The 27,299-nt window shown below is 50.4% G+C and overlaps 1 protein-coding gene across 1 annotated transcript in view; it reads left to right on the plus strand.

Annotated features, from left to right (window-relative positions):
- The first annotated feature begins 805 nt into the window (after positions 1–805).
- Positions 806–27,299, plus strand: part of CELF4 (CUGBP Elav-like family member 4) — a 295,349-nt gene continuing 268,855 nt past the window's right edge. Inside the window, 1 exon segment of the mRNA XM_030336966.1 lies at positions 806–1,159. Coding sequence (XP_030192826.1) covers positions 874–1,159 — 286 coding nt within the window. The 5' untranslated portion in view covers positions 806–873.

Here is a 27,299-nt window from a genome sequence, read left to right on the forward strand (position 1 = left end):
CGGTGGATAACGCCCCCCTACATACCCACACGAAAATGAAAATCAATGTTTTAAAAATACAAAAAGTTGCACCTGCTGCTATTACAAAAAGAACCCCCAAAAGGCAAAGAGGAGGCCAGCAGCCCCGTTCCTAACGGGCACCCGCTCCCCGCGGCCGCCGGGCCCGGAATCTCAGCGCCTCCCGAAGAGCCATGCGCCTGGCGCTATTTATAGCCGGGGGCTGTCTCGGACTGTACCACCGCCGCTCGCCGGGGCCGCCGACGGGGGAGGCGCGGCGGGGCCGGCGCCGCCCCACGCCGTCCTGCTCCCGGCCGCCGCCCGCCGCCGCGCGGGAGCCCCCCCGCGTCTCGCCCTCTCCGGGCCCCGCGCCCCCCCTCCTCCGCGCGCGCTCACTCGCCGCCCCCACCCCTGGTCTGACTCGGAACTTGAACCGGTCCAGCCTGTTTAAACGGAAAGGACAGAGATCCTGTCTGTTCAATGTAAAAAAAAAAAAAAAAAAAAAAAAAAGAAAGAAAAAGAAAAAAAAGAGAAAAAGAAAAAAAAAGAAAAGAAAAAGAAAGCCAGAAAAAAAGAAAAGAAAAAGATCAGACCGCAAAAGAGAGAGAGAGAAAGAGAGAGAGGGAGAGAGAGGAGAGAGGGAGGGAGAGAGAGAGCGGGGAGAGGAGAGAGAGAGCGCGAGCGCGAGCGAGCGAGAGAAGAGAGGAGAAAGAGAGAGAGCAGAGAGCGAGAGGAGAGCGAGGTGTAGAGAAACCGAGGGGGAGAGAACCCGAGTGTGTGTATGCGTGTGCGTGTGTGAGCGCGAGCGAGCTTGCGAGGGAGAAGAGCGAGAGAGAGTGCGAGCGAGAAAGAATAAAAGGAAAGAAGATTTTCTCTATGTATATAAAGATGGCCACGTTAGCAAACGGACAGGCTGACAACGCGAGCCTCAGTACCAACGGGCTCGGCAGCAGCCCGGGCAGCGCCGGGCACATGAACGGATTAAGCCACAGCCCGGGGAACCCGTCGACCATTCCCATGAAGGACCACGATGCCATCAAGCTGTTCATTGGGCAGATCCCCCGCAACCTGGATGAGAAGGACCTCAAGCCCCTCTTCGAGGAGTTCGGCAAGATCTACGAGCTTACGGTTCTGAAGGACAGGTTCACAGGCATGCACAAAGGTGAGTGCACCTTTCCCTCCCAACTTTGCCGGGGAGAAGGAGCGGGCGGGCCGGCCGGCCGGCCGGCGACGGAAGAGCGGGAGACGGCGCGAGAGGGAGCCTCGGGCGGACGCCGAGGAGGGAGGCGCTCGGGCAGCGGAGACCAGGACTGGGGTGCGTGGGGAGCTGTTCGCTGGGGCAAGGCTGGATTTTGGGCGAGGAGCTGATAGAAGCGGTGCGGTGGGGAGAGCAGCGGAAGCAGAATATGGAGAGAAAGAGAGGATCGAGGGGAAGCGGGGCTTGGATTTTTGGGTGCAGCGACTTGAAAGACTGGGACGGGGACAGCTGCACCGGCCGAGCCCGGGACGCTGAGCAGACTGGCGGGCGCTCAGCGGGCCAGGGACCGAGGGTGCTGTCCATCGCCGTGGTGCTGAAAATATTAAGAGATGGTCTCCTCCTTCTCCGCTCCGGGCCAGAGTAGCAGGAGCGCAGCCGTCTAAAAAGAAGAGAGGTGACAAATTCAGAGAGATATTTTTATTTCGCTATCAATTTAACAGTAAACTCTCCCTGTCGAGCTATGTGCCTCAATAATCCGGTTGTGGTGTGAGTGGTGGGGGAGGGGGTGTTTGATGTTTGAAGGAAGGAGGGACAAAACCTAAGGCAAGAATTAGCAAGGAACCAGCCATCCCCTGGGTGGAGTGGGGGGTCAGGGAAGCCTGAATGATCCCCTTCTCAGGAAAGCGGAGCTTTGGGGGAAAAATCTGTGTGTGCAAGATATGCATTTTGAAGGGTGTAGCCTAAATTATCCCAAACTCACCATGCAGAGAGCTTATAGTACATTATTTCTCTCCCTTGAAGCAATCATTGCTAGTGAGTGCTTGGGGGAGGGGGAGACAGAATAATCAAAGAATTAAAACCCAGCAACTTTTTAGGAAAGTGGTCATGAGAATTGTCTGCAGCCTGCCTGTTTTCTCCTTGTTTTATTATCTTTAAGGCAGATCCCCAAACGTGTTCAGTTGTAGAACGTGTGTGGGTGGCTGGTGGGTGACGAAATTAGCCCAGTGCTCCGCTCCCTAACAGTAATGTATAGGATGTGCAGGGGGATTAATCCGGGCTGGAGCTGTGTGGGCAAGTTAAATGCTTTCTGAGAGAGATTGATCGTCAGGCAGGGAAGGAGCACCGAGCTAAGGAAGTTGTAAGGGATGTGTATGGACGTTCCGTTTTTAATAAACAGTAGTGTGGAGAGCCACTGAAGATGCTGTGTTAGAGCTGGTGGTTTTAAAGATGAAAACACACACACGCACACGCACACCCACCCACACACAGAGAGCAGCCTCATCCTTGGCCACAAATGGGCTATGAACAGAGCTGATCCTCCGGCACATTAGGTGCAGAGCGCAGAGCTGTCTGGCTCTCTAAGCAGCAGTGGTTTTCACTATCACAACCTCCCTCCCTCCTCCAGCCCTCCCTTCATCCGAATACTAAGCAGAGCTCCAAACTCTTCATAGTTGGAGTCCCAGAGAGCAGTTTTTATTGGCTTTAGCATCTTCCAGCTTGCCTGCTGAGGAGTAAATCTTAAAGTTAATGGCATGTTGAGTAGCACAAAAACACAGCAGAATGGAAATATACTGGGTTTGCTGGGGTGGGGTGAGGGTGGGGGCTGTAATGGAGAGACAAACCAACCTTTATCCAATATGGAGAAAATGTCTGTCTGATCAGAAGAGAGACTGGAAAGGTGAAATGGGGAGGCAGTCTTTGAAATAATATTTCTTTCCTTCCCCCCACCTCAAGTCAACCGTATCTTTATAGTTTTTCCCTTTCCAATCAAGCTCCCTAGAAGCTAATCAAGGTTTGTATCAAATCTTTGTCATTCTAATATGTCCCCAGATTTAAAAATAGTAATAATGAAAATTTAAAAAGCATAAATAGGGAAATCCTTTGCCCATCTTAATGATCAGTTCTTGTGATTATTTAAATTTTTAAAGTTAAAAAAAATTTAGAACCCACCAGAGGCAAAAGACAGTTGTGAAGAGCTGAGCTTCTTAAGAGATCCGGGTTTGGAGCACTTTATTTACTTCTTTATTTCGAAGGAAGATAAACTTTAACAATATTCCTTGGTTTCTTCTCACGATCCCTTGCTGGTATCATCACTATGTTCTTGATGTTATTTGGACTCCCTTGTACTATAGCAAAGAAGTAGAATTATCATCATTTGCATCAGGAAGCCAGAGAAGGTTATATTATAGCTTTATCATATGTATCATATATATACTATATACACATATCTGGCCAGGATTTCTAGGACAAGCAAAACTTCGTTTTCTAAATAATTCTTCCCCTAAACTGGCTCAGTCAGTGGCAGGCAGGCCCGTTGGCTCCGGCATGCTTGGTGTCTCATTGTCGCAGCCCACCCTTCATAGCCTAAGCATATATATTTTTCCCTATGAAACTTCCTGCCTCTCTGTCCCTTGGATTTTTATAGGCAGGGTTGGGCCACAATGTCTCTAACAGTGCCTGGAAGCTCCAGGAGAGCTGAATAAATGAAGCATTCTCTGAGGTCTGGTTTATTCAGTCCTAGAAGAGTTTGAACTCCTCCTTCAGAGATATAGCCTGATTTATTAGCTAATCCTGATAAAATAAGCCTCCGGCCACCTTAAAAAATTACTCGCTTGCCATTGGTGATTAATTACTGTTAAGTCAAAAAGCATGATGAGGCTTGAAGAATGAGGGTTGCATTTGGCTTCTAGATTTTCCCCAACTCTAAATTGACAACATGAGGCTAAGGATAGAAACATGCCTTTGTTAAGCCTGGTTTCGGGGCATATTTGTGGCTCTTTCTTTCCCCTTCTTGAATTTCTAACTTCTAATGAATCATATTGGTATAAAATTGAGAGACATGACAGGATACTGGCCTCCAGTGTGGATGGCATATGCATGTTATTGGCAAAGAAAAATAAAGAAAGAAAAAAGGAGAGAAAAAGAAAGAAAGAAGAGAAAAATAAGTAAAAATTAAATTAAATGCATGAGATTTTAGGTGGGTATCCATTTGTTTGCCACCTGCCATTTCAGGTAACTAAAGAAGGAAGGAGTTCTAAGGGTTAATGGAATACCTGCCATGCGTAGAGTGAACCTTAAAAGGCAATTACTCCAGTCAAATTGGGAGTCTGTGGAGGAGGGAGTGGGTGGGTGTTGTGGAGCAAACCCAGCCGTATCAGAGAAAGGCTGTTGGGCTGGGGAGGCAGCAAATAGCAGTTGTGGACTGGGGTAATTACTGTAAAGGTAAATCCACCCCCTGGAGACTAGAAAACACTTGGGCAGGGGTGGGGAAGATCTGGGTGCTAGGCAGAGAGAGAAAGGAAGAAAAAAAGCCCAGAATTACAATTCAAAGAAATAACACCCAAAGAAGAAAACCTAGTTCAATGCAAACTCTCCCGGCTAACTCAGTGTCTTCTTTTCTGCCCCCATTAGAAGCACTTTGAGAAAGATTGTTTTTTCCAGGCTCCAAAGAGAAAGACATTGTACTATTGATTAAAGAGGAGACACGCAAACTCCCCGGATAGCAGCACAAGTGAGCTGAGGACCAATTTGGTCCCTTCCTATAGAATTTTTCTCCCTTGGGGAAGGGAAGAGGTCACCCACTAGTCTAATTCTTTCCTTATCTCACTTTACATTTATTTCTCTTTTCTTCTTTTTATTTCCTGGAGAACAAACAGCAGTGACTGAAAATACATACACACGCATTCCCATGCCTGCTAACACACACACATACGCAGTCGGTGGATCACACATGAACAAGCCAGCAATCCATTCATAACTTTGGTCTTGTCTAGCAGGATAGAAGGCAGCAAAGACTGAGTTACTGGGAGACATAAAGACTAGTGCTCTCTGGATAGCCATATTATAATGCATTATCTTTGAAGTCATTTAAGTCCAATTTAAGTGGTATTTAGTATAATATTTATGAATTAATGTAATCTAAACATAAGGCTGTCCCCAAAGGTTTAAACAGCCTTTACTACTGATGTGTGCTTGTTCCCAGAGCCTGCGATGCATTTTAATCTAAACAGCCAAGTCCATATCACAGTCCCTCTTGTTAACCAGTCAGAACAAATCTGTGCCTGGGTAACCACTCTGCATTGAGATTTCCCCCTACTGCGTGGAGGAAAACCTAGTCTACTGGCAGCCCCAGGGTGCTCCCAACCCAGGATCCACAGCTGCAGGGACTTCAGCCCCTCATACTTTCACACTACATCCAGAGGGAGGGTGGGGACAGAGTAATAGATCCTTCTGTGGACTGAGCTCTGGAGAGTATTTCATTTAAAAATATACTCATCACCCGATACACAACCTCTCATTTCAGCGGTACCTGACAAGGAAGTACCTGAAGCCCCTTGATTTGGGGTGCAGCTGGGAGAAAGGGAAATAGCAAGTGTCATGATTGTTTTGGTGATTCTTGACCATCTTCATAAAACTGTGCCTTATATTTTCATTTAAGATGTAGCCATTTTCAGAACATCAAGTTTCCACCGCTTGACTTTAGCCGGGAGGGCTCCTTGTTTTTTTCCTTAGGTAGGTGAATTAAAGCCAGTGAGGCTCTATCTGATTTCTGTTTTCAAATGAGTCTAAGAGACAGTGAAGCTGAAGTATCAGCATGGGCATCAGCTCAATTCAGATGAACTTTTAAAAAAAATTTACTTTGAAAAATAAAAATTCAGTCTGTCCCGGGAAAGACACTCGTAGAATGACTGGGCACACACCTATAGTTTTTAAAAGAAAGATTTGCCTTGTGAGAAAGAGGTATGGAAAATGAGATAAGAAAGACATTAAAAAAATTCACTAAAGAAAATAAGCAATAGTAATCATTGCAAAACTAAAGTAAACCAAAGTAACAGCCCCCATAAAAAAATCTCAAATCCCAGATGTTTGTTAAGTATTCTATTTAGGAGCAAAGAAAAACATTATTGGGAAATATTTGATTTATTGAAGAGACTGGTGGTTATTTGCTGCTTTACATAATTTTATTTATCTTTTGAAGAGACTTCTTCAGAATCAACGCACAGATAATATGCACATGTGCACGTATATGTATCCATGTACAAGCATGACTAAGCGCATCCCACACATATGGGAGCCAGGGCTGGCCTAGATTCCACTTCAATTCAACAGGGAGATGTTAACACTCTTTTCCCCCCTCGGCTTTAATGGGAATTCTAGATTGGGTTGAAAGAACCCCCTTGGCTTACTTCCACTCTCTCCACCTGCTCCAGTTGGCTGGATGTTTGTGGCTTCTCAAACACAAAACAAAAGAAAACAAAAAGAAAGGCTTTTCTTGAGTAAAGTCACAGCTTGAAAACAACCCAGAGGAACACAATTACAAAAAGGTATGCCATAGATGTGTGCCCCCATAACGTAGGCATATTGTAAAGTTGTGAGTGTGTTTTCGAAGAGCTAGTTTCCAGAGGCACTCCTGATGCCCAGTGATCATGCCACACTCCGGGGACTTGACTATGGCCATCCTTCTCACTATTATTAGCATGATAATCCTCATTATTATTATTTACATACCAGGATGGGAGAGGGGCTTCTAAGTGATGCCTGAGAAGATACTTAAGACACCATGTTCTTAACTGAGAAAACAGCTGGTCTCACTTGCCTCGGATGCTTTTGGGGGAAATGTGGCACAGCTCACACCTTTCACGTCATCACAAGGTAGTCTGTTTCCAAACTGACCCAGGAAGGATCTCTTCGAAGGGGACTTGCAGAGGGCAGGCTATAGAAGAGAGGGAGAAGTCATAGAAAATGAGGCCCAAAATCATTATTAGAGCAAAAGGGAAACTGAAAGCCATAGGGCCCAGATGCCAGCCGGAAGCTGGGAGTGCTGGTTGACAGTGGCTGAAGCGCAATGTTTCTGAACTTGGAAGGGAAATCCCATGTGACACGCAGAGGGAAGTGCTAGAGAGTGTGAAAATCTGTGTGCATCTGTGGGTCCCCGAGGGTTGGGGGAGGGAAGATGCCACAGCCCGTGTGGGTGTTGGTGTGAGCATGTGTGTGTGAACTTCTGTTTACATGTGTGTATGTATGTGTGCGTGTGTGCGTCCAGGGAAGAGATGATAAATGCAAATGGAATGATGTTAGGGGTAGGTTCATCTTGCAAGGCAGTATGCGTGATCAGGGAGATGGTTGATGGAGAAAAGGAGAGAAGGTGGGGAGAACAATACCGTCCGTCCTTGTGCTTACATACGTGCTGCACCTCGGAACTCCTCGCTTGGATTTTATCCATGATCTAAGTGCCAGTGTGGTGGTGTGCTCTTGTTTATCTGCCTCACATCCCCACCCAAAAGTCCAGGTTTAAAAGAAGGTTCCATCTCCCCCTGACTCATCATCCTTCTGATGCTTGCCTGCTTCTGCTCACCTATGGACTCGTTGTAGAAATGACCTTCTATCTGTGATCTGAGTAGCCAGCCACAGAACCCAGCTCTCTGCAGAGATAATTCCCTCCACTCACTGTATTTCCTATGCCACCTGCTGCCCCCTGGCAACTGCTTTTTTTTTCTCTTGTAGTGTTTACACACACACACACACACACACACACACAGAGGACTTGATCAAGGCAGTCAAGCTAGCCCCTCCAAGCAGAGTGCTGCATTTTCCCTCCATGCAAGGAGGGTGTGGCAGGGACCAGGACGCCTTCCTTTTGGTGTCTCCACAACTAGAGAAGCAAGTTCATCACCTCTACCTTTGCCTTCTTAAATACACAGACTCTCCAAGAATCACAAAAAGTGTCTAATCCTCGTCTAATCCTACCTAAATAGCCTAGGGGAGGGGAACAGAGCCCCCCAACTTAGTTGTAACCCTCTGGCTATCAGTCTTCATCTCCCTCTTTTCCTTCTTCTCCTTGCCATTAAGACATCCTCACAAACTGCAAGGTGGGGCCTAAAGAGAAAAATCCAAGTTCCACCTGGCGACATAGAGTGCGGTTCGAAATGCCAGGACAAAAAGACAATGATAAGGGTAGAAATGATGACAGAGGAATTTCTAGAGTTGTTGTGCCTGCCCTAGGGGCTTCCTTGTCCCTACTCATCCTGTTCCCAGTAGCCCCTGGATGGGTATAAAGCCTGAGACTCAGCCTTTCAGGAACCAACTAGGAAGCCAGGTGGGCAGCCCCAGGGTAACTGTCCTCCTTTCCAAGTCCCTTTGGAAGTAGAAGGGGGTGTTTTCTAGACCATATGCTCACAGGCCTTCTCCCCTTTTACTTGCTCCATATTTGGTTTCTCTTATCCTCCCTTGTATCTCCCCTCCAGCATTAGCTGACCGAAGCTCTCAAACTGAGCGATCCCCAGCAGCTCAGCTCAGGAACAAATCCTACGTGGCCATCTGCAAGATGTAAATAAATGGGTGCCCTCATGGAGACAGACGTAGTTCTGGCTCTGTGAGGACAGAACAGCCAAAAATATTGATCAAAGCTCAGGGAAAAAAATTGATAATGAGCTGGCCTCCAACAAGAGTTTAATTGACAGAGACTTCCGAAGGCCGGCTCTGGACAGCGCATAAACTGACCGCAATGTTACTTTATTGCAAACACTCTGCTTTAATTAATTATCACCTTTGTTAAAAGCAGCTCCAGATCAAAGGTTTCTAGATACTTAACAGATCTTACTAACAAAGCCCCCTGTGAATTAGGCTATCCCAGGGCTCTCCAGTGAGGCTAGTGAGTTTCCTTCCCATTTTCTTCCCTCTTAGCTGTTGCCTTCTTCCTCTTTGTTAAAATAAATGGTTCTTGCTGCACAGCCTCTGTGTCCTAGGACAGGGATTTTGAGGGGTGTTGTCTGCAGAGGGCAGGGGGCTGCCATTCTGCAGCTGTTTCTAAAATTACACAACTGAGACTAGGTTCACCTTCACATTTATCTGGCTGAAATGGGGAGTGTCAACAGAAGAAAAAGGAATTCATGGAAATGCAAAAGGTGTGTGTGTGTGTGTGTGTGTGTGTGTGTGTGTGAGCGTGTGCGCGTGCACATGCACAAGCGACGATGTGCACATCCACATAAATATTACAGGATCGATGCATTTCACATCCGCTGCTCACACCTCTTAACTTCTCCCTCCTGTCTCTTGAGCACCTGTGCTACTGTCGTATTTCACTCTGAGAAATGCTCGCAGCTGAAGCGTGCATAGATGATGCTGTATCGAACCAAGCCATTGTTTGGATTTGGTTGTGGAGTCTGGGTGCCCGTTGAAGGATTGTCCTTGCCTGGAGTAGGTGGTGCCTAAAGAATTCACTTCTCAAGATAGGATGGGAACCTCACTCTCCAGAGTCCCCAAAACCTACAAACTGACAGGTGACTTACTTGAAAGCAACCCTTGGAGTCGTTCTAGGCAAATTTGAATGCCATACGTGGCTGTTTGTTCATTATTCTAATTTAATGATGCAGTCACACCTAATTAATCCATGTCTGGTTTATTCATACACTATGTCTGAGGATCCAAAAGATCTCTCTAGCTAGCCAGCTTCCCTTTTCAGGGGCATGTGAGGGGCTCCCCTGACAAGTGAGCGTGTCGGAGTCCAAACAGGAACAGATTACTGTAGACTGATCTGATAGAGGCACTGTCCCTGACACCACTGTCCATGAAGGTAGAAGTAACAGCAATCATAGACAGACTTAGCAATGAGATCTGTGTGCCTGTCGTGACACACATGAGCACACAAACCATGCGTTCTACCACAGAACCCTTCTGATGGACAAGGGGCCACACTCCCAATGCGTAATAAATAACAAGGTGTGTCAAGCACTCCTCTGATCAGGAGTTTCAACACAGAAGGTTGAGAGGCCGAACTGAGTCAGACTCTTCTCTCTGCCTTAAGAAAGTGGATCCTGACCCATTGCTGCCACTGCTCAGATAAAGAGACTGAGGCTGGAAGCAGCATGCCCCTAAAGTCAAGCCTGCAGCAAAGCCTTCAGCACACCTCCCCGTGCTGGTTCTGGCCAGACTGCTTGTAGCGAGTGTTGCCTCTTGCCTGGCAGGTACATTGAGAGAACGAGGCATCAACCTAATAATATCCTTATAAAGCCAAGCCTCCTGCGCAAGTCCTAGGAGACAAGAGGCATCCAAAGATCAAACACTACATCACAGTGTATTTGTAGGAACTCTCTGATTCTGCTACCTCCCTATAATGCTCTAATTGACTATTTGATCAGCTCTAAAAGGGCCAGTGTTCAAGACAGACTCACACACACATTCATACACACACTTATGTGCATATTCACATACACATGTGCATGCACACATATATATATACTCATCGCACAGGCACGTGCATGCAGACTTTTTCTTGCACACGCTGCCGTACCCACACCGGCTCATCTAACAAGGGTAGATTCTCACAGGAGATGCTTGAAGGTGAGTGAAAAGCACACACCTAAGATTGTACATGCCCTTCCAGTAATGGGCTTATCAATAGCTCTTAAAGAAATGTGACAGCCAGCCCAGAGTGATTCAGTTGTGTGGACAAAGGTCAGCATATAGATATCCATTATTAATAATATCAATATCTTGGTTGACCAATATAACCAGAAACTGTATCATGTCGCTGCTGATGGGTGAGGCTGGGAGGGCTCTGTGGCAGCAGCAGGAAATTATACCCATGTAAAATTAATCATATTGACTGGTTCTAAGAATATACGGAGAGGTGAAGATGTTGGTAGTGCTTGCCATGGTGGGAGAGGGGGACCTTGTTCCCAGAGGCTCCATGGTCTTGAACTCCTGGAAGGAGCCCAGGGGGAATGGAGGTGTCCCTGGGTGACCGATGAGAACACTCTCCCTCATCCGGCCTCTGCTTTCCAGCGGGGTGAGGCGGAGGAGAGGTGTTCTCTGAACAGGAAAAGAAAGAAATAGGATCGCCTAACCATTATCCACCCAACATATCCATATCTTTCTGTCAAATCAATACTTGGCTTGGCTTTGTCTCACCGGATGAGGCACAGAGAGCATCCTTGCACCCGCTGTGTGAAGAGATCTATCTCCAAGGGGTGTCAGGAGCCTGAAGCAATATCCCCAGTTATGTGGTGGGATACCGGCCCCGGGAGTTGCCAGTGTGCACTATGCAACTTCGAGTTCCCAGGAAAAAAGGCATCCAAACAAATCAGTCACCAAGATTGGGTTCTTGGGACCAGCAGAGCCAGGGACTCAGAGTCTGGTGGGGTCAACAGTGTTCTGGACTTTGGAAAGCCATTGCTCCCTAAAGCTCACCTCCAGTCACAATGAGTGGGAAGGAAGGGGGAAGCCATTGCATCCTTGGCCTTGGGAGTCCCTTCAAGTATGCCCCTGACCCCTCACCCCCTTGCCTGCCAGAGCCCCAGCTCGGGATGTCCTTGATCTTCCTTGGCAGCCCTGGGCAACATCTGGAAGGGAGGAGAGGAAAGGAGAAAATCCCAGTGGCTGGGGCCTCCTGAGAGAGGAAGAAAGGGAACAGGACTGGCAGGGAAAGCCCAATAAGCTTTTGGATCATTCCTCTTCTCTGTTCCCAGAGCCTGTGGAGGCAGCTGGAAGGGAGCCTGCCTTAGAGGCCAGGCCCATGGTTAGTTCGTGATAGACGATAGGAGATGGACCTTGAAAAGATGGCTTTGACTGTAAAGGAGGGTGAGGAAGTGGCTTCCTTGGCTGGAATGGGAGATGCAGGTTCTAAGGACTGGATACACCCCTTCCTATAAGGAATTCGGAGCCTCAGCCAACAAGCCACATCTATCCTCCTCTGACCTGCCTCCCCTTCCCTGGCTATAGACACACTCAGACTTCTGACACCCAGCCCTCCGGCCAAGGGCTTTGGCTGGTCTCTGTGCTCCTCCCCAGTGCTAACGGCCCAGCTTTCCTAGCAGAGGCGGGGCCCCCAGACCACCCAGGTCGGCACCCAGATGTCCAGACTTGTTTCCAACACGGCCCAGGCTGGGTGCAGCCACAGCGGGAGCATGGTGAGGACAGGTCCCGGAGCCCAAGCTCGTCCTCTGTCCACGGTGCCGCATCCCCTCCGGACCCAAGACCTGGATCTAAGGAGCTCTAGAAGAACAGCAAAGAGCCCAGAAGCCAGGGCCCTCCTCTAGACCCTTCCCCTACCTACTGTGAGTGCGGGAATGCTCCCCTCTCCACCAGCGGCTGCCTGCCATCTGACGGCGAGAGGGAGAACTTCCTGCTCTCCGGCGCGGGCCCCTGACGAGGAAGCGGCTGCTCCTGTCACTGCCAGGCTCCCCATGGAGCAGCTGCAGGGCAAACCCGTACCTCGCCCTCTCCTGGCACCTCACAGGGTGAGGGTGGGCCGCTCCTCTTGCGCAGGGGAGCCCCCTGCTCCAGTGGGCGGTGTGAGACCCTGGGCCAGGCCCTTCACTGGGCCTGGGCCTGGGCCTGGGGCAGCAGCAAAACAGCCACCCAAAACGAGACGGGTGACTCAGAAAATCCAGAAAATATTGTAGTTTCAACATGAATGTGAAGTTTGCTCCATTTCAAAACAAAATACTTAGTTTAAAGTTTAGTATGGGTTTTATTCTTCATTCCATACATTGGGCACCAGAATCTTTTCCATACTAGGACTGTAACAGGTCCAAATCCAAATCACTCTATCCCTCAACTTTTGCAAATGCCCCCACAGGACACACACACACACACACAGGCCTGCACATTCAACCCTGTGCCTGATGAAATAGACCTGGGTGGAGGACCCGTCAACTAGGCGTCCACTGGCCCACGGGCCACCCAGGTCCAGTGGAGGCTGGGACCTCGGTCACGTTGGTCACGAAAGTGAGAGAGATACAGAGCAGAACAGCGGTACTGGCTTATGTCCACACATCATTTTTTTCCCCAATAAAAAAAATCTTTTTTATTGAAAAATAAGACCTTCTTTACACTTGTCTTAATTATTTCAATAAGTAAACTATTAGATTTATTTTAGAGTCAATTTTACTTTAGAGTCCATTCTGTTGTTATTGTGTTGAGCAAGTTTGAAAATCCACTGGAATGAGAAGGAAAGGGTGAGGCCCAGGACTGCGCAGCTGAGTGGGTCCCTAAAGAGAGGAGGGGGTGCGAATTACAGGGTGGTGTCTCAGTGCAGAGAGGGCCTGCCCTTTGGCTGCAATGAGTGGTCACTTGGCAGATGGGGCTTGTGATAGCAGAGGGGAGGAGAGGGAAGGGGAGCGTGGGGGAGCAGAGCCTCAGGCCACACCCAAGGACCTGGAGCCCAGGGGGGCAGCCAGACTCCTACTCCTTTTGGCGTAAGACCCCTATCTGCCCCTCACAGTGTCCCCCAAGGCCTTAGTTCGTTTCTCAAGTTTCTCTGCAAGCATTCATTAACCCTGAACGTTCTGAACTGTCTCAGCTGAGCCGGTGCTTAAAAGTCTGGCCCACGGCAGTAGCCATGTAGCAGGGAGGAGAGGGTCCCCAAAGCCAGACGATGCAAGAGGATGAGCCTGCTGGGGCAAGAGCAGTGGTGTCATCCACCCAACTGCAGTTGGTCTCTGTGACACCCCCCAAATATCTCCCCATGGGACAGAGGCAGGCTCCTGTAACGTGTAAGACATTCCAGTCTGGTGGGGACACACACCATGTCCCCCACTGGGAAGCCCTCGGTCTCATGGGGCAGATACAGGCCTCCCTCTAGGAGGCACAGATTAACATGCAACTCAGGGACTCTGAAAGTCGAGCCCTCTCCTTGGAAGGTGGGGACCCACCCTCACCACCACCAAATAACCGGGCGTGACAGAGGACAGCAAATCCACAAAGAAGAAAGTACCCAATACAAATGTGCTGTGCAGGAGCCCCCCAAAAAGAAGTAATCAGATAAGAGTACAGGCTTCCTGCCCAGGGGAGCTTGGTCCTGGGTGCCCAGGTGGCGAGGGGATGGCAGAAACCAAGGCTGGCACACGGGAATAAGACAGAGGGGGGAGGCTGGATTGCAGACGGGCCCCATTGCTTTGCTTCATTTCGTTCCGTGACATTTTGTTTCTGTCCCACTGCAGCTAAGTCTCATTCTCAGGCCAGTGGACAAAGGACTTTCTCACTTTAAATAAATCTGGACCCACCACCAGTCTGGCTGAGGGAGAAGCAGTGGGGATCAGGAGCAGATGAAGAGGTGACAGTCCTGTCCCAGGAAGTTAGTGACACCCACAGAATGTGCAAGGGCTGGCCTCACCTGCCTTGGGGCTGCAGTGTCCTTCAGCTGTCCCAACAACAGCCCACTTGGGCTGAGAAATTACTCACAGAATATTTAAACCTGTGGCCATGTTCCCTCTCACCAAGGCAAGCAGCCAGATTGTCCCCCAGGCTCACTTGGCTGAATGTCCCAGAGATAAACTATGGGGTTCTGGAAGGTAGAATCTTCTCCTGCCCTCCACCCTTCTTCTGTGCCCACCCCCAGAATGGCTGGAAGCAGCCAGGCAGGGAGGCGGGGGATAAAGTCAGGGAGCAATGTTTCCTGGGGTGACAATGGTCTCGCAGTTGGAGGCATCTTGGTAGATCCCAGGAAGAACTGCTTCCAGTGTGGTTGAGGGTTCCAGGACCTCGGTGCAGCCCATTTACTGCAGGGGAGCAATCAGGGTGCCTCTCCATCCCCGGGAGAGAAATCCAGCCCAGAGGAGCAGGAATAATGAGGTGGCCTTTGGGGCCCCAGACGCAGGAGTATTGTAGCCAAATTTTTAGGGGAGGCAAACTTTCCTCTTATAGACCTTGACTCCTGGCATCTTCCTGACTCCAGGGGTGGGGGGTCTCAGAGGGAGAGCAGAACTGGACTTGGTCGTGGGGCTGAAGTAAGTGCACGACTCCGCTCCTGGCAGGGATGTGGAAGCCTCCTCTACTCTCCTCTAACACCCCCAGGCCACACACCCCAAGCCCCAGTGCTCCCAGGCCTTCCCACCTTCCTGGGATAAGGGCTCCCAACCCAAACTGACCTCCTTTCCCCATCCTTTCCAAGTTCTGCCCCCTGCTGATCTGACAAATCAAACTGGGCAGATGTGTCCCTGGTGGCTAATGGACATTAATGTGTTACCATCTCCAGTGACATGTGCCTCATGGAGGGACCTTTTAAAGCCTGGTCTGTAACCATAAGAAACATCTCTACTGGGGGGGATCTGGGCACAGGCCAGGCTAGAGGGAGTCACCATGAGGCTGGGAGGCCCCTGGCTACTCAGAAGGGCATGGGCCTGCTTGGCTTAAAGCTGCATCGCCAGGGAATGCTGCAGGGCAAGGGGCACCAAGGGAGTCGAAGGGGTGGTCACCCTGCTCATTCCCTACCCAGGGGCTGCCTCGACAAAGGTCTAATCAAATATTAAACGTGGTCCGTAAACTTAAACCATTGTCATAGCTGAGTGTGAGGCTCTCCCCAAGAACAGGCCAGCTCGGGGACATACATTTCTATCTAGTTTTGCCTGGGTGCTGGGGTGAGGGCATCTTCATTCATGCCCCGTTGGAGGCAGGAAAAAGGGGAGACAGACGGGGACCATGACAGGGAGTAAGGCTCATGGCTTTCCTCCTCCCTTCTGTTATTCATTTCCTCTGATTTTTATCTAATCTCTCCTGATTGTTCTGGTGAAACTTAATAGACAAAGTGAATTTTTATTACATCATCAATATAATCTCTAGCTAATCAGCAGACACAGGGGCCACCGCCAGCCCTATAGCTCCTCATCTGGCTTCACAAATAGTAGCAACAATCACCGCCTAGCGCTACTCGTACACCTCCTCCTGAGAGGACCCTCCCCCTGCTGCTCCCTTTCCCCAGACCTATGCCTAGAGTTTCTGCTTTCTCAGGCCCCCCCACCCCCGCCCCTGCCCAGTGGGCCCCATCGCTGGCCATAGAGATTTCTTCCCTCTTCCTACTTTTCATTTTCTCCCTCCCAGCTTTAGTGGTTATAATCACAAATCTGGGGCTGGTGTTTCGAATGCCAAAATAGCCTAATGTCAACTGATTCTGATCCTACTTTTCTCCGTGCAAGGAATATGATATGTCGTAAGATATTATGTAATCCTATGGAATACGGCACATGCCATGAAACAAATTAAGTCATAGGTTACACTGTACCTATGTAACCTAGGTACCAACATGTTTGGGCCATTTAAAGTCAAATCGTGCATCTTATATACCGTATCATAGATGCTAAGTTCTATATTTCGTTTATATTATAGTATGCCTTCCATTTATATAGCATTTAACCAGTAAAGTGCTTTCTTTTCTATTACCACTTTTGTACCCCTATGGCAGCCAGGTATAGCTGATACCTTTTTTATGAAAAAAAAAGATGGAAAAGGAATCATGAAGGAAAATTACAATCTGGTCAAATCCTGCCAGGATACAGCCGAGCAGCTTAGGCTCAGAACCAGTGCTGGCAAGGCGGGGAAGGGGGCACGGGCGAATCAGAGGGGGCAGAGACCCGGCTGCAGACCAGCTAGGCAGACTCCTGAGGCCCTTGGCTAAAAGGCAAGCGTAATTTAAGAAATGATTGGTTTGGGGCTCTTCCCCCACATACCTGCCCAAAGTTAAATGTGAAACTGAGTGTATCCCCTTCTGAGACATCACCTCAAGATACTGGGCTCGTTCAGTAGCATGGGGCCATCTTTTCCCTTATTCTTCAGGGAGCCAGGCCACACTGCTCTATAGCGGTTTTGATTTAAGAAACCCGCAAGCATCACTTAGGGTCAAAATCTTGTAAGTAAAGTGGGTGATGAGGCTGAGGAATCTGGCTTTGGGCCTCCACTCCATTGACTTTTCGGGGGAAAAGAAATCTGCTTCTGCAAGCAGATCAGAGCCAGCTGTGGTAATGACCAGCCACCGTTCCTGAAGGCAGACCCGAAATTTCTGTGCAAAGGGCCAGTTCTACAGATCTATTCAGACAATGGCCTGCGCGCACCTAGGGGCCATGGGCGGGCCTCTCTGATTTTGGCCTGACGGTTCCAGAGAGACCTCCGTCATCGCAGGGACCCCCGGAAGCAGCAGCTTTTAGCGCTCTGCATGCTGCCGGCTGCAGAGGTGGCCAAGGACGTGCTGCACCCGGAGCTGGACCCCTGGGTCCCTGCCCCACCCTGCCTCCTCACTCAGCATCTCAGCTTCCTCTTCTCCTAAATCACTGCAATGACACCAGCTCATCCCATCTCTTAGGGTCACTGTGTGGATGGAATGAGCTGAGATGAGGGAAAATGTGGTGAAAAAGTTAAAAATCTCTGGGGTCACTGTCATGTGTTAAGTGCCAGCACCCCCATCAGACCACAGGGAGCTCTGACAGTCCTGGTGTCTTAGAAATAGGACGACAGGATGACATCAGGGCTCAAGGATGGACGGGAGGGAGTACTGACCAAGCACCTACTACACGGCACACACACAGGGCTCTCGCTTATTTTATCTCATCAAATCCTCGTGACAAAACTGCGACAGAGATGTCACTGTGCCCGTTTGAATGCCAAGGGAACGGAAGCTCTAAGGGCAGTAACTCAACCCAGGTTATGTGCTAGGGAGATGCAGAGACACAGGATTTGTTCCCAAATTTGTTGTGTTTCCAAGCCCACCACGTTTCCATGATTGCAGCTCCCTTTACAGAAGTAAATAACGATCATCTCTTACACCTCCTTCCTTTTACAGATGGGGAAACTGAGGCCCTGAGACATGACAGACTGAGGTTTTTTTTTTAAACCCTTCCACGTTGCCTCTATGGCTCTGAAAACACACACACGCACGTACACATTTCAGAGGTAACTGACACGCCCTCTACAGAGGCACATATACAGACACATATAGACACACTCACAAATAAATACACACTCGTAGACACACATAGAAGCACACTCATGTATGGACGTTCACAGAGATACCCATATACACAAACACATACACTCTCAAAAACACAGATAATACAAATGCACACACAGATTTCACAGACAGAGACATATAGAAACATACTAACACACACATCGGAATACAGAGATACACACACAAACATAGATGCACATACTCTCATAGACGTGCACACACTCACACACCACTCTGTAATAAGGCTGAATTAACCACAGACACAATTTCGCTATATAACTCCAGCAGGAGAAGTAAAACCAGCTGGTTTAGAGAAAAGGAGCGGGGTTTGGGGGAGGGGGGGGACAAGGGTCCTGCTTGGAGGCAGAGAGTAGGCACACTGGGCCCCTCAACTCACCTTTCAGCCCCAGGCCAGAGGCCAAAAGTCCTCTCACTCACACCTGTGTGGCCCAGGAAGCCTGTAAAGGCCAAGGCCAAATTCTCATCAGAAATCAACAAATGCACAGAAGGCATTTGCTAAGAATGCTCTGTCTGCATTCTCCCTTCTGCATCAACCCACACGATCCTCGCCAAATTTCTGCTTATCTGACCAAGACCAAAGGCAGGTTCTGGAGGAATTAGGGGCAGGCCTTCCAAGGGCCACCTAGTCCCATGCATTGGCTGTGCCCAGGCCTGTGAGCAGAAGAGGTGCCTCAGGAAAAGGAAAGAGTAACCGGAAAGAGAGGAGCATTGTAGGTTTACAGCCAGTCTCTCCTGGACGCGGGTGCCTCGCCTTGTGGCTCAGAGCGAGGGCTGATGTCTGCACACCAAGTCCTCTGGTGTCCACCCGAGCCTGCTCTCAGCCTGCAGGACTCCTGTCATCCACAGGATTACACTTGGCTCAGGCTTGGCACAGAAAGTGGCCCTGTACAGCTGTGCTAGGAGAGCACACACACACACACACACACACACACGGTGAGAAAAGGGTTAGCGGTGGCAGGTAGCTCAGCAGAGAATGGGAAACCCATGGTTTTCTTTAGAATAAAATCCTGAGGATCTGGGAATGAATTCACTAAATTTTCACCACTGGCAGGATGAACAGACCACTTGGAAGGTGAAGCTTTCTCGGGACGAGAGGCAGGCCGGCTTTGCCATGCACAGACTTGCGCCATACGTCCTGGGTTCACTATGGGTTGCCACTGGAGGCAGTGGATGTGTTTTTCCCTACCCCCCTCCCACCCCCGTGTACATGCTGTGCTGACAGGCTGTGAGGAGTGAGGCTGGCACCTCTGGGGAACGGTGGCAGAGAGAGGGCTGTGAGTGACCACGGTGTGGATTGTGCTTCAGGCATGTGGTGTGTCTGTTAGAGGCATGCTGTGTGCTTGCACGTTGTCTCCTTATGTTTTGCATGTAGGCTGTGTCTTGTGAGTTTCTTGTGTATGTGTGTGTGTGTGTGGTGCTGTGTGGTTCATATGCATGTGTCAGGAGAGCTGCGTGTCCTGCCCTGGTTCTAGAAAAAAAGGGAGGATGCGGGTAGGACTCTCTCACCGTACCGCCAAGAATGCAAAACTCCCTCATTCTGGGATTTTCCATCCAGGTGAGCCCCACCCTTTCTTTCGGACCAAAGGTAACTCATGTGAGAGTCCTGCCCCCATCCTAACACTCTGGGTCTGAGCAGAGCTCCAGAATCATCTGCAGCCCTCATTGCAGCTGCTGTGAGAAGAGTCCATGTGTGTGTGTGTGCATTGTGTGTGTGTGTGTGTGTGTGTGTGTGGTGTGTGCACAGGCACGCACACCACCTCCCTATAAGCACGCCGTAGTGTCAGTTGGTGAAGCACAGGCAAAGATATGGGTGGATGCATGTGCTCATAAGAGCTGAGTGTATGCGGGCATATGTGGGCTGGAACAGGTAAGGTGAGCCAGTTTTTAAGTGATGGGTTGTGTGTATACCTATGACTAGAGTTTCTACCAAGTGCATGTAAAAAACAGCAGACAAGATGGGTCCAACTCCCTGGGTGGGCACTCCAACAGTTCTCTGCCGGTGTGTGTGAGTATGGGGGTCTTTTTGAGGGGCTCTGGCCAGGGTGTAGAGGAGTGTGGGAAAAGTCTATGGGAAGGAAGGGTTCTGCACACATGTGGTTGTGGGCAGCCTAATTGAGTGGGACACTAAGTGAGACTGTGTCCCCCAGAGACCTCACTGCTTTCCTGGATGCACGGCTGGGCCATCTGTGGCATTTTCTCACATTCTGCCCACAGATTCCCCTGGGAGACCGGAAGAAAAGGGGGTTGGGGTTTCTGGGCTCCCCAGAAGGTAGGCCTGAGCACCGAGCTGCCCTTGAAGAAAGCTGAAAGTACAGGGCTCTGTGTGTGTGTGAGAGAGAGAGACAGAGACACAGAGAGAGAGAGAGACAGAGACAGAGAGAGGGAGCTGGGGGCAGCAGCCATGGGAAGAAAGAGTCTGCCCTCCCCACTACCTCCATCTGGGTGGGAGCAGATGGCACTCGAACCTGACCAGCAAGGCCAGAGGCAGCACTTGGAAGCAGAGTGTCCTGAGGGAAGGACAGTGCAAGGGAGGACCGGGGTGGGGCTCCCAGGAAATGCTCTCTGGCTGAACGCATCTCTGCTGTCCTGGACCTGTCCTTCTGTCCAGACACACAAAGTCCCTGAGTCCAGCCCACACATCTACTACAGGTGAATTGTACCTTTGCCTCGTCTCTGGGCTATCTGGAGGCTGGTCCAGCTCCTGGTGTGCAGACACAAGGGGCAGCCCTTCCCTGAGCCTGGCTTGTGCATGAACTGGCTTAGCTCCAGGCAGTGTGTGGGAAGACGGCCAGTCCTACCTGCTCCCAGGGGTCCTGGGGTCACAGGCACAGATTTAGCTGTTACCTCCTTCACTCATCTGAAGGGACCCACCACACTGGCCCCTAAGCGCACTACCCTGTGCTCACAGTTGTCGTCTGTGCTTTGCCTGAAAGTCCTTAACAGTCAGCCTGAGGGCACACACAGCCCTTTGGCGAAGTCTGCCTTGTCCTCCTGCAGCCGAGGCCAGAACCAGCCCCTGCCCAGCCTTTCCCAGGTCCGCTCTAGCAGAATCCCCCGGGAATCTGGTGAGAAATAAAGATCCTGGCCTCTTCCCTAAACCTTGGAACTCCCTGAATGTGGGTTCAGGGACCCTGTAGTTGGAGAATAGCTCAGGAGTGTCTGCGCGCACCAATGCCTGGTCCCCAGAGCCACCTTCTGGAGGCTCCCCAGCCCCATGGTCAGCACGCAGTCCAGATTGTCAGAATGCTGGGGCTTCCTCCGGCCTCAGAGCCGGACACCGTCCCAGCACCCCCTAACTTCCTGTGCCTTGTAGCCGCTGGCACTCAGCCTTCTTTCCCCGGGGAAAGGACTTCCCACACCACCCAGACCATGTAGTTGTACCGTAAAGCCCCTCCCTTAAGCTCCTGTCATAACTGCCAGAACGGACATGTCTTCTTCACGTGTAGGAAGAGGGCCCGGATCTCTCTCACGTCTCGCCCTCACACTCTGGCACACGCGGACACTGCATGCGGATACACTCACACACGCACGCGCGCACACACAGATACACATGGAGATACACCCACACACATAAATACACTCACACACAGAGACATAACACACAGATACACTCATGCACACACACACAGTGCATACAGATACAGACACACAGAGGCACTCCCACACAGAGACACACAGAGATACATTCACACGCGTAGAGACACGCACTCGGAGACACTCATGCACAGGGATATACTCACACACACAGATGCACACAGATGCATACGCATAGATGCATACTAATATGTACATGGTTCAAACTATTCTGTTCCCAGCTCCATGGAATCATTGTCCTACTCAGCACCTCACCCGGCTTCCTGGGCCTTCCTAGACGCTGTTCAATGGGAGGGGAGGACTCTGGAGGCAGCACAAGGGCTGTGAGACAGGCAGCGCTGAGGTTGAATGCCAGCTGGGAGACCGTGGGAAAGTCACTTTTCCTCCTGGGCCAGCCTTAGTTTCTTTGTCTAGCAAATGGGAATATACAAACTGCCTAAATAGGTCTATCTTGAATATGAAATACAATAATCTAGGCTAAGTTTCTGGCACTGCACCTGCAACATGGTAAGCCTGCAACAAAGTGTAGCTGTATAATGAATGAAAAGGAAAAGAAGTCACAAGTTTCCAAACCCAGACACCTCAGGCGTTGCTGCCCTTGCCCTTGTGCTTTCCTTCCTGGGAGATCAGTCCATCCCTGCCCCTCTGCTCAGACAGACTTCTGCAGCTCCCCCCGCCACTCCCAACGTGCATTCCCTTCCTTTCCGCTCCCCCCAGATGGAAGCCTTCTCTGCAGAGGCCACGCTGAGCTTCCTCCAGGAAGCTTCTAAAGGCTGCATCCACATCCTTCAGTCTCAAGTCCCCTTGAGCCTGGATCTCCCACCCCAGGGCCTCAGACCCTCTGCACCGCCCAGGCTGCTAGTGCATGTCTGGCTGGCCTCTCCTCAGACTGTGAGCTCCCCAAGGCAAGACATGACAGCGATACTGTGTGTCCAACAGACTTCTGCACATCTCCACCACAGGGCCACGGTAGCTTGCTTCACTCACCTGGAGGGACCCACTCTCTGGCCCCAGCAAAGGCCGGTTGTGTTTTTAATATTACGTTTATTATAAACGTTTTCCACCATGAGCAATACTCATCATAGAAAGAATAAACAAGATGGGAAGGTAGCAAGAAGAGAAAGGCACCCCTATTCCCACTTCTCAAAGATAACTACTGTGAATGTCACGGTGATTTTTCTCAGGTCTGATTTTCCTCCGGGGCTTTGGCTCTACGCAGAAGCTCCCAGCAACATAGTCTGGGCTGTTGCTTGCCTACGGTGCACCAGGCCCTGGGCTGCACGCCGTGTGAGATGTGGAGGGAGATCCACAGCCCCTGCTGGGAGGCTAACAGACTCGAGAGGAAAAGCTGGGAAAACCGGTGCCCAAAGCATAATGAAAACACAACCTAGCCCCATCGGCCACCAGCAGCCTGACTTGGGATATGCCCTCATGAGTCCTCACCTGCTCCCTTTCGTGGCCAGGGAGATGCCTCTGTCCGGAGAGGCGGGTCAGGCTGCTCCCAGGGTTCAGAGGGAGGTGGGCCCCTGGGTTCTAGCCCAGGAGCCCCCTGGAGTAAGTCACTGGGCTCCTCCTCATCTCCATTTTCTCACCTGAGGACGGAGACAAGAATAATCACCTCTAAGAACACTCCCTGTTTCACAGTCTAGCACCACATGATGTGAAGTTAGTGCTGGATTCAGAGTCCAGGGTGGACAAGCATTAAGGACTCGTGGAGGATGGGGGCAAGCATGGGACGATTCGAGGGGTGACTCAGAGACCACAGTAGGGGTTGGAGATAACTAGAAATAGACCACTTAGTGGGACTGAGGCTTGGCCATGGGTCAAAACGACTACGGGGCGTGATAGAAGCTGTCTTAGCTCCAGGTTCTCCCCAAGAACAAAGGGAGGCAGTGGTGGTGCCATGCAGAGAGCACTGGAGCTGGAGCCCCAAGCGCCTTGAGGTTCAATCCTTGAGAGCTGGACGGTGACCACAAGCATCTTAGTCCCCGAGCTCTGAGCTCTCAGCCTATAAATCAGGAATAACGACTCCGACTCCATGGGTTATTGTAGCAATTAAATGGGAACGTGTAGAAACACCTAGACTAGGCTTGTATAATGGTAATAATCACAATAACAAGAAAAGAATGCCTAACAAGTCTTTATCATTTACCCTGTGTTCAACCTGACGCAAGCATTCGAATGTGCTATCTCATTTAATACTCCCAAGTCCCTTGGAGGAAGTTCAGCATCTATCTCTGTTTTTCAGACAAGGGAACAGAGAGTTTAAGTAACTTCCCAGGCCACACAGTGAGGAAGTGGCACAGCCAGGATGCCAAGCAGTGGCCCCGAGGGTCATGTGCCTGGTTGGGTCCTGTGCCAGCTGTGGGTGAGTCCCCTCTCCGGGAATGAGTAAGCCTCCGTGGGTGTGAGGAGGGTGACCGAGGACCAGAGCACCCATCTCCTGAAGTTCAGTGGATACACAGTAAGCGCTCAATAACGAGTGTTTATTTATTGCTTCTGTTTACAGCTCTATTCCCGAAGTGAATTGTTTGTTTAAGTAAGGAGCATTTACCTTTATTACAGTCATTGGTAAATAAAATTATATTTGCATTTCCACAAATATGTATGAGTTTAATTAGTCTTGCAATTCGTACACAAGAGCCAGTCCAGGAAACACATGCATGAGCTCACACTTCTACCCCAGGCAAAAAGCCTTCTCAGACAAACATCATCAGGATTAAATAATTCATTCATTCACAAATAGTTATCGATTACCCGCTCCGCACCAGGCACGAGTCTAGCTGCTGGAGACACAACAGTGACCAAAGCAGATAAACTCCCGGCTACCCTGGAGCTTCCATCTTCCTGAGGAGATGCTGAATGATAAATTTAAAATAAAAATTAAAGCCCTGATAGTTAAGTGCTACACTGAGGGTTAAAGTGTATGGGTGAGGCGTTGAGTGACAAGGGCTCCTCCACACTGTGTGACAGGGAGGTCTCCCTTAGGAACTAACAGTGAAGCTGAGATCCAAACATCAAACAGAGATGGAGGGAGAGAGCTCTTCAGGCAGAGGGCGCAGCAGGTACAAATGTCCTGAGGCAGGAAGAGGCTTCACATGTTCAAGGGACAGGAGAAAGCCCAGTGTGACAGGAGCATTATGAGGTGATGAGGAAAGAGAGGAGGGAGGCGGTGTGGGGTGGGCTGTGTCAGGCTTGGCAGGTCAAGAAAGGGTCTAAACTGCATTCTAAGTGTAGCAAAAATACTGGAAGTAACATCCTGTTATGTACATTTCACAAAGCTCTTTCTGGCTGCCGATAGGAGAGCCGAGGTGGGAGGTAGGCAGCCAGGGGAGAGGTGAAGGGTATGTGATCAGGGTGTGCTGAGAAGGTGCGGGAACTATGGGGTCCCAGGACTTGTCGATGGACTGGATGTGGAGTGAGAGAAAGAGGGGGACCTAGGAAGCTCTGAGCCTTTCGGTGGTGAGTGGCACCATTTACTGGGAAGCAACATGTTTTGGGAATGGGAGATCAACGTCCCATTTTGGCTGTGCAGGGGGTGAGATGCCAGTTAGAAGTGCATGTGGACACGCTAAGAAGCCAGGTCCCCTGGAGCAGAGTGAAGATCTGGGCTGGAGGTCTAAATGTGGGAGGCATCCTTGTATCGTGGTATTTAAAGCCCTTTATGTGAGAACGAATTAAACAGGACTTCACAGGTGTGATTACTGTTCTTCCCCAGCGTGGTCTTGAACATCAATGAGGTCGCAGTGTGGTACACACTAAGAGGTCAGGCATGCGTGAAGCCTGAGACAGGATCCAGGGCACCCTCCCCTCCCCAAGCCCGGTTACCACCTCGCACAGCTTAGGGCAGGTCTGTCCTTCCCACGCTCCCGCCTAAATCCCTCGTGCTGCAGTTTCAATCCCTCCGGCTTTTGCCTGGGCCACTACCCTGCCCTTTCTTGCAGCATCGCTTTCCCAGGATGCCAAGGTTGCATTCCACCCAGGAGGGAGAGCGGGAACTGTCCAGGGGTGAGTCAGCCAGATTCACAGCAGAGATGTAGGTCGCCCAGCTCCCTCCTCCCTGCTCTGCGGTGGCTGAGGCCTCCCGCCCTGCCTGCCCCATCACCCACGTCCTTGTGGCCTCACACCCCTGCCCCACCACCCCCGCCAGCCTGACCCTGCCAGCTCTGTTCTCTGAACCCCCAGGAGAGAAGCACCCTGCAGGGACCTCTGTTTGGCCCCCAGAGCCACCACCAAATGCCTGAGGCAGGCTGCTGGGCTTTTTTTCCCCCCTCTTTTAAAGTTAAAAAAAAAAAAACGAATAAAAGCAACACACAAGGAAATAAGCTGATGTTTTACTTACAAATTGCAGCTGAAATGATTCACCCAAGCACCTGGGAGGCTTTGGGAGGCTGGGCTGGGGCAAGGGAGAGAGCAGACAGAACGTGCCCTCAGGGCCACCCACACTGCTCTTGGGAGACCCAAAGCCAAACCCTCCTTCCTCTTCACCATCATGGATCACCATCACTGCCAGTGTCAGGAGGCCAGTGTCAGGAGGCCAGTGTCACGGCCAGTGTCAGGAGGGTGGGTTTCAAAAGGCCCCTGCAAGGGGGCGGGCAGCTGGATGGCAGGACGGTTGGAGATGTGGAGAGGACACACACAGAAACGCACTCACACCATCACTGAGCGGGCAGTGATAGCAACCACGGCCGCTGCTCTGCTCGAGGCCACACCACCTCTCTTCGTGTCCTCACAACCGTCCCACGACAAGGCCAACCCAGCAGCCGCCAGCCTCGTGTGCCTATTTATATGTATCTTGAAATCCATGTTATTTAAATGTAATTAAAGATTCAGTTCCTCAGTCTCACAGCCATGTTTCAAGTGTTCATTAGCCCCAAGTAACTAGTGGCCACTGTGTTATGCAGACATGGAACTTTTTTCCTTCATGGCAGAAAGTAAGGCCCTGAGAGCATCATGCAGGCACATACTCACGTGAGCGCGTGGGGAAACATGACGTGGGCAGGTGTGGAATGCTGTCATGTGCACAGTGCCTGGGCTCTGTGTGTGTGTGTGTGTGTGTGTGTGTGTGTGTGTCTGCCTGTCTGTCTGAGAGGCGCCTAGCCCTTGTCCACCACCCAGACATCCCAGCCGCCTGAAGGAGAGGGTTATGAACCACAGGCTCTGAAATCAAACTGGGTCCAAATGCTGACTCTCCCACTCCCTAGCTGTGTGACCTTAGGCAAGTGGCTTCACTTCTCTGTACCTCAGCTTTCTCTTTATAAAATAAAGATAATAATAGAGCAGGCTGAGAGTTGTTAGGAGCATTCCGTGAGATAATACGCGCAAAGCTCTCAGCGTGGCTCCTGGCACATCGTGAGCTATTAATAACCGCTAGCTCTTACTGTCGTTTTCGGGAGGCGGCGTTTGCTGCGCTGGGGCAGCCTCGGAGAAGAGGCACGTAGGGAGGGCAAGACAGAAGGATTGCCTCACCCTCATGCCTGAAGTTTAGGGGGCTGGTGAACCGGTGGGACAAGCTGCAAGGGGGATACCACCGGCCCGCGTGCAGGGCGAAATGGCAGGAGATGCTGGGGGGCAGAGATGGGGTGCTGATGAGAGGAGGTACACACAGAGGAGGAGGGGTAGAAAAGAAAGGGTGGGGCCCTAGCATGTTCTTCACAGCCTTCGTCTTCCTGTTGTGCCCTAAAAATGTCCTGGTTGAGGGACGAGGGGGAGAGAGGGAGGGAGAGAGAGTCACAGGTGTAAGTGTTTTACTACATCAGAATTGCTTTCTGC

This window comes from Lynx canadensis, chromosome D3, assembly GCF_007474595.2.
Source record: "Lynx canadensis isolate LIC74 chromosome D3, mLynCan4.pri.v2, whole genome shotgun sequence".
NCBI lineage: Eukaryota > Metazoa > Chordata > Mammalia > Carnivora > Felidae > Lynx > Lynx canadensis.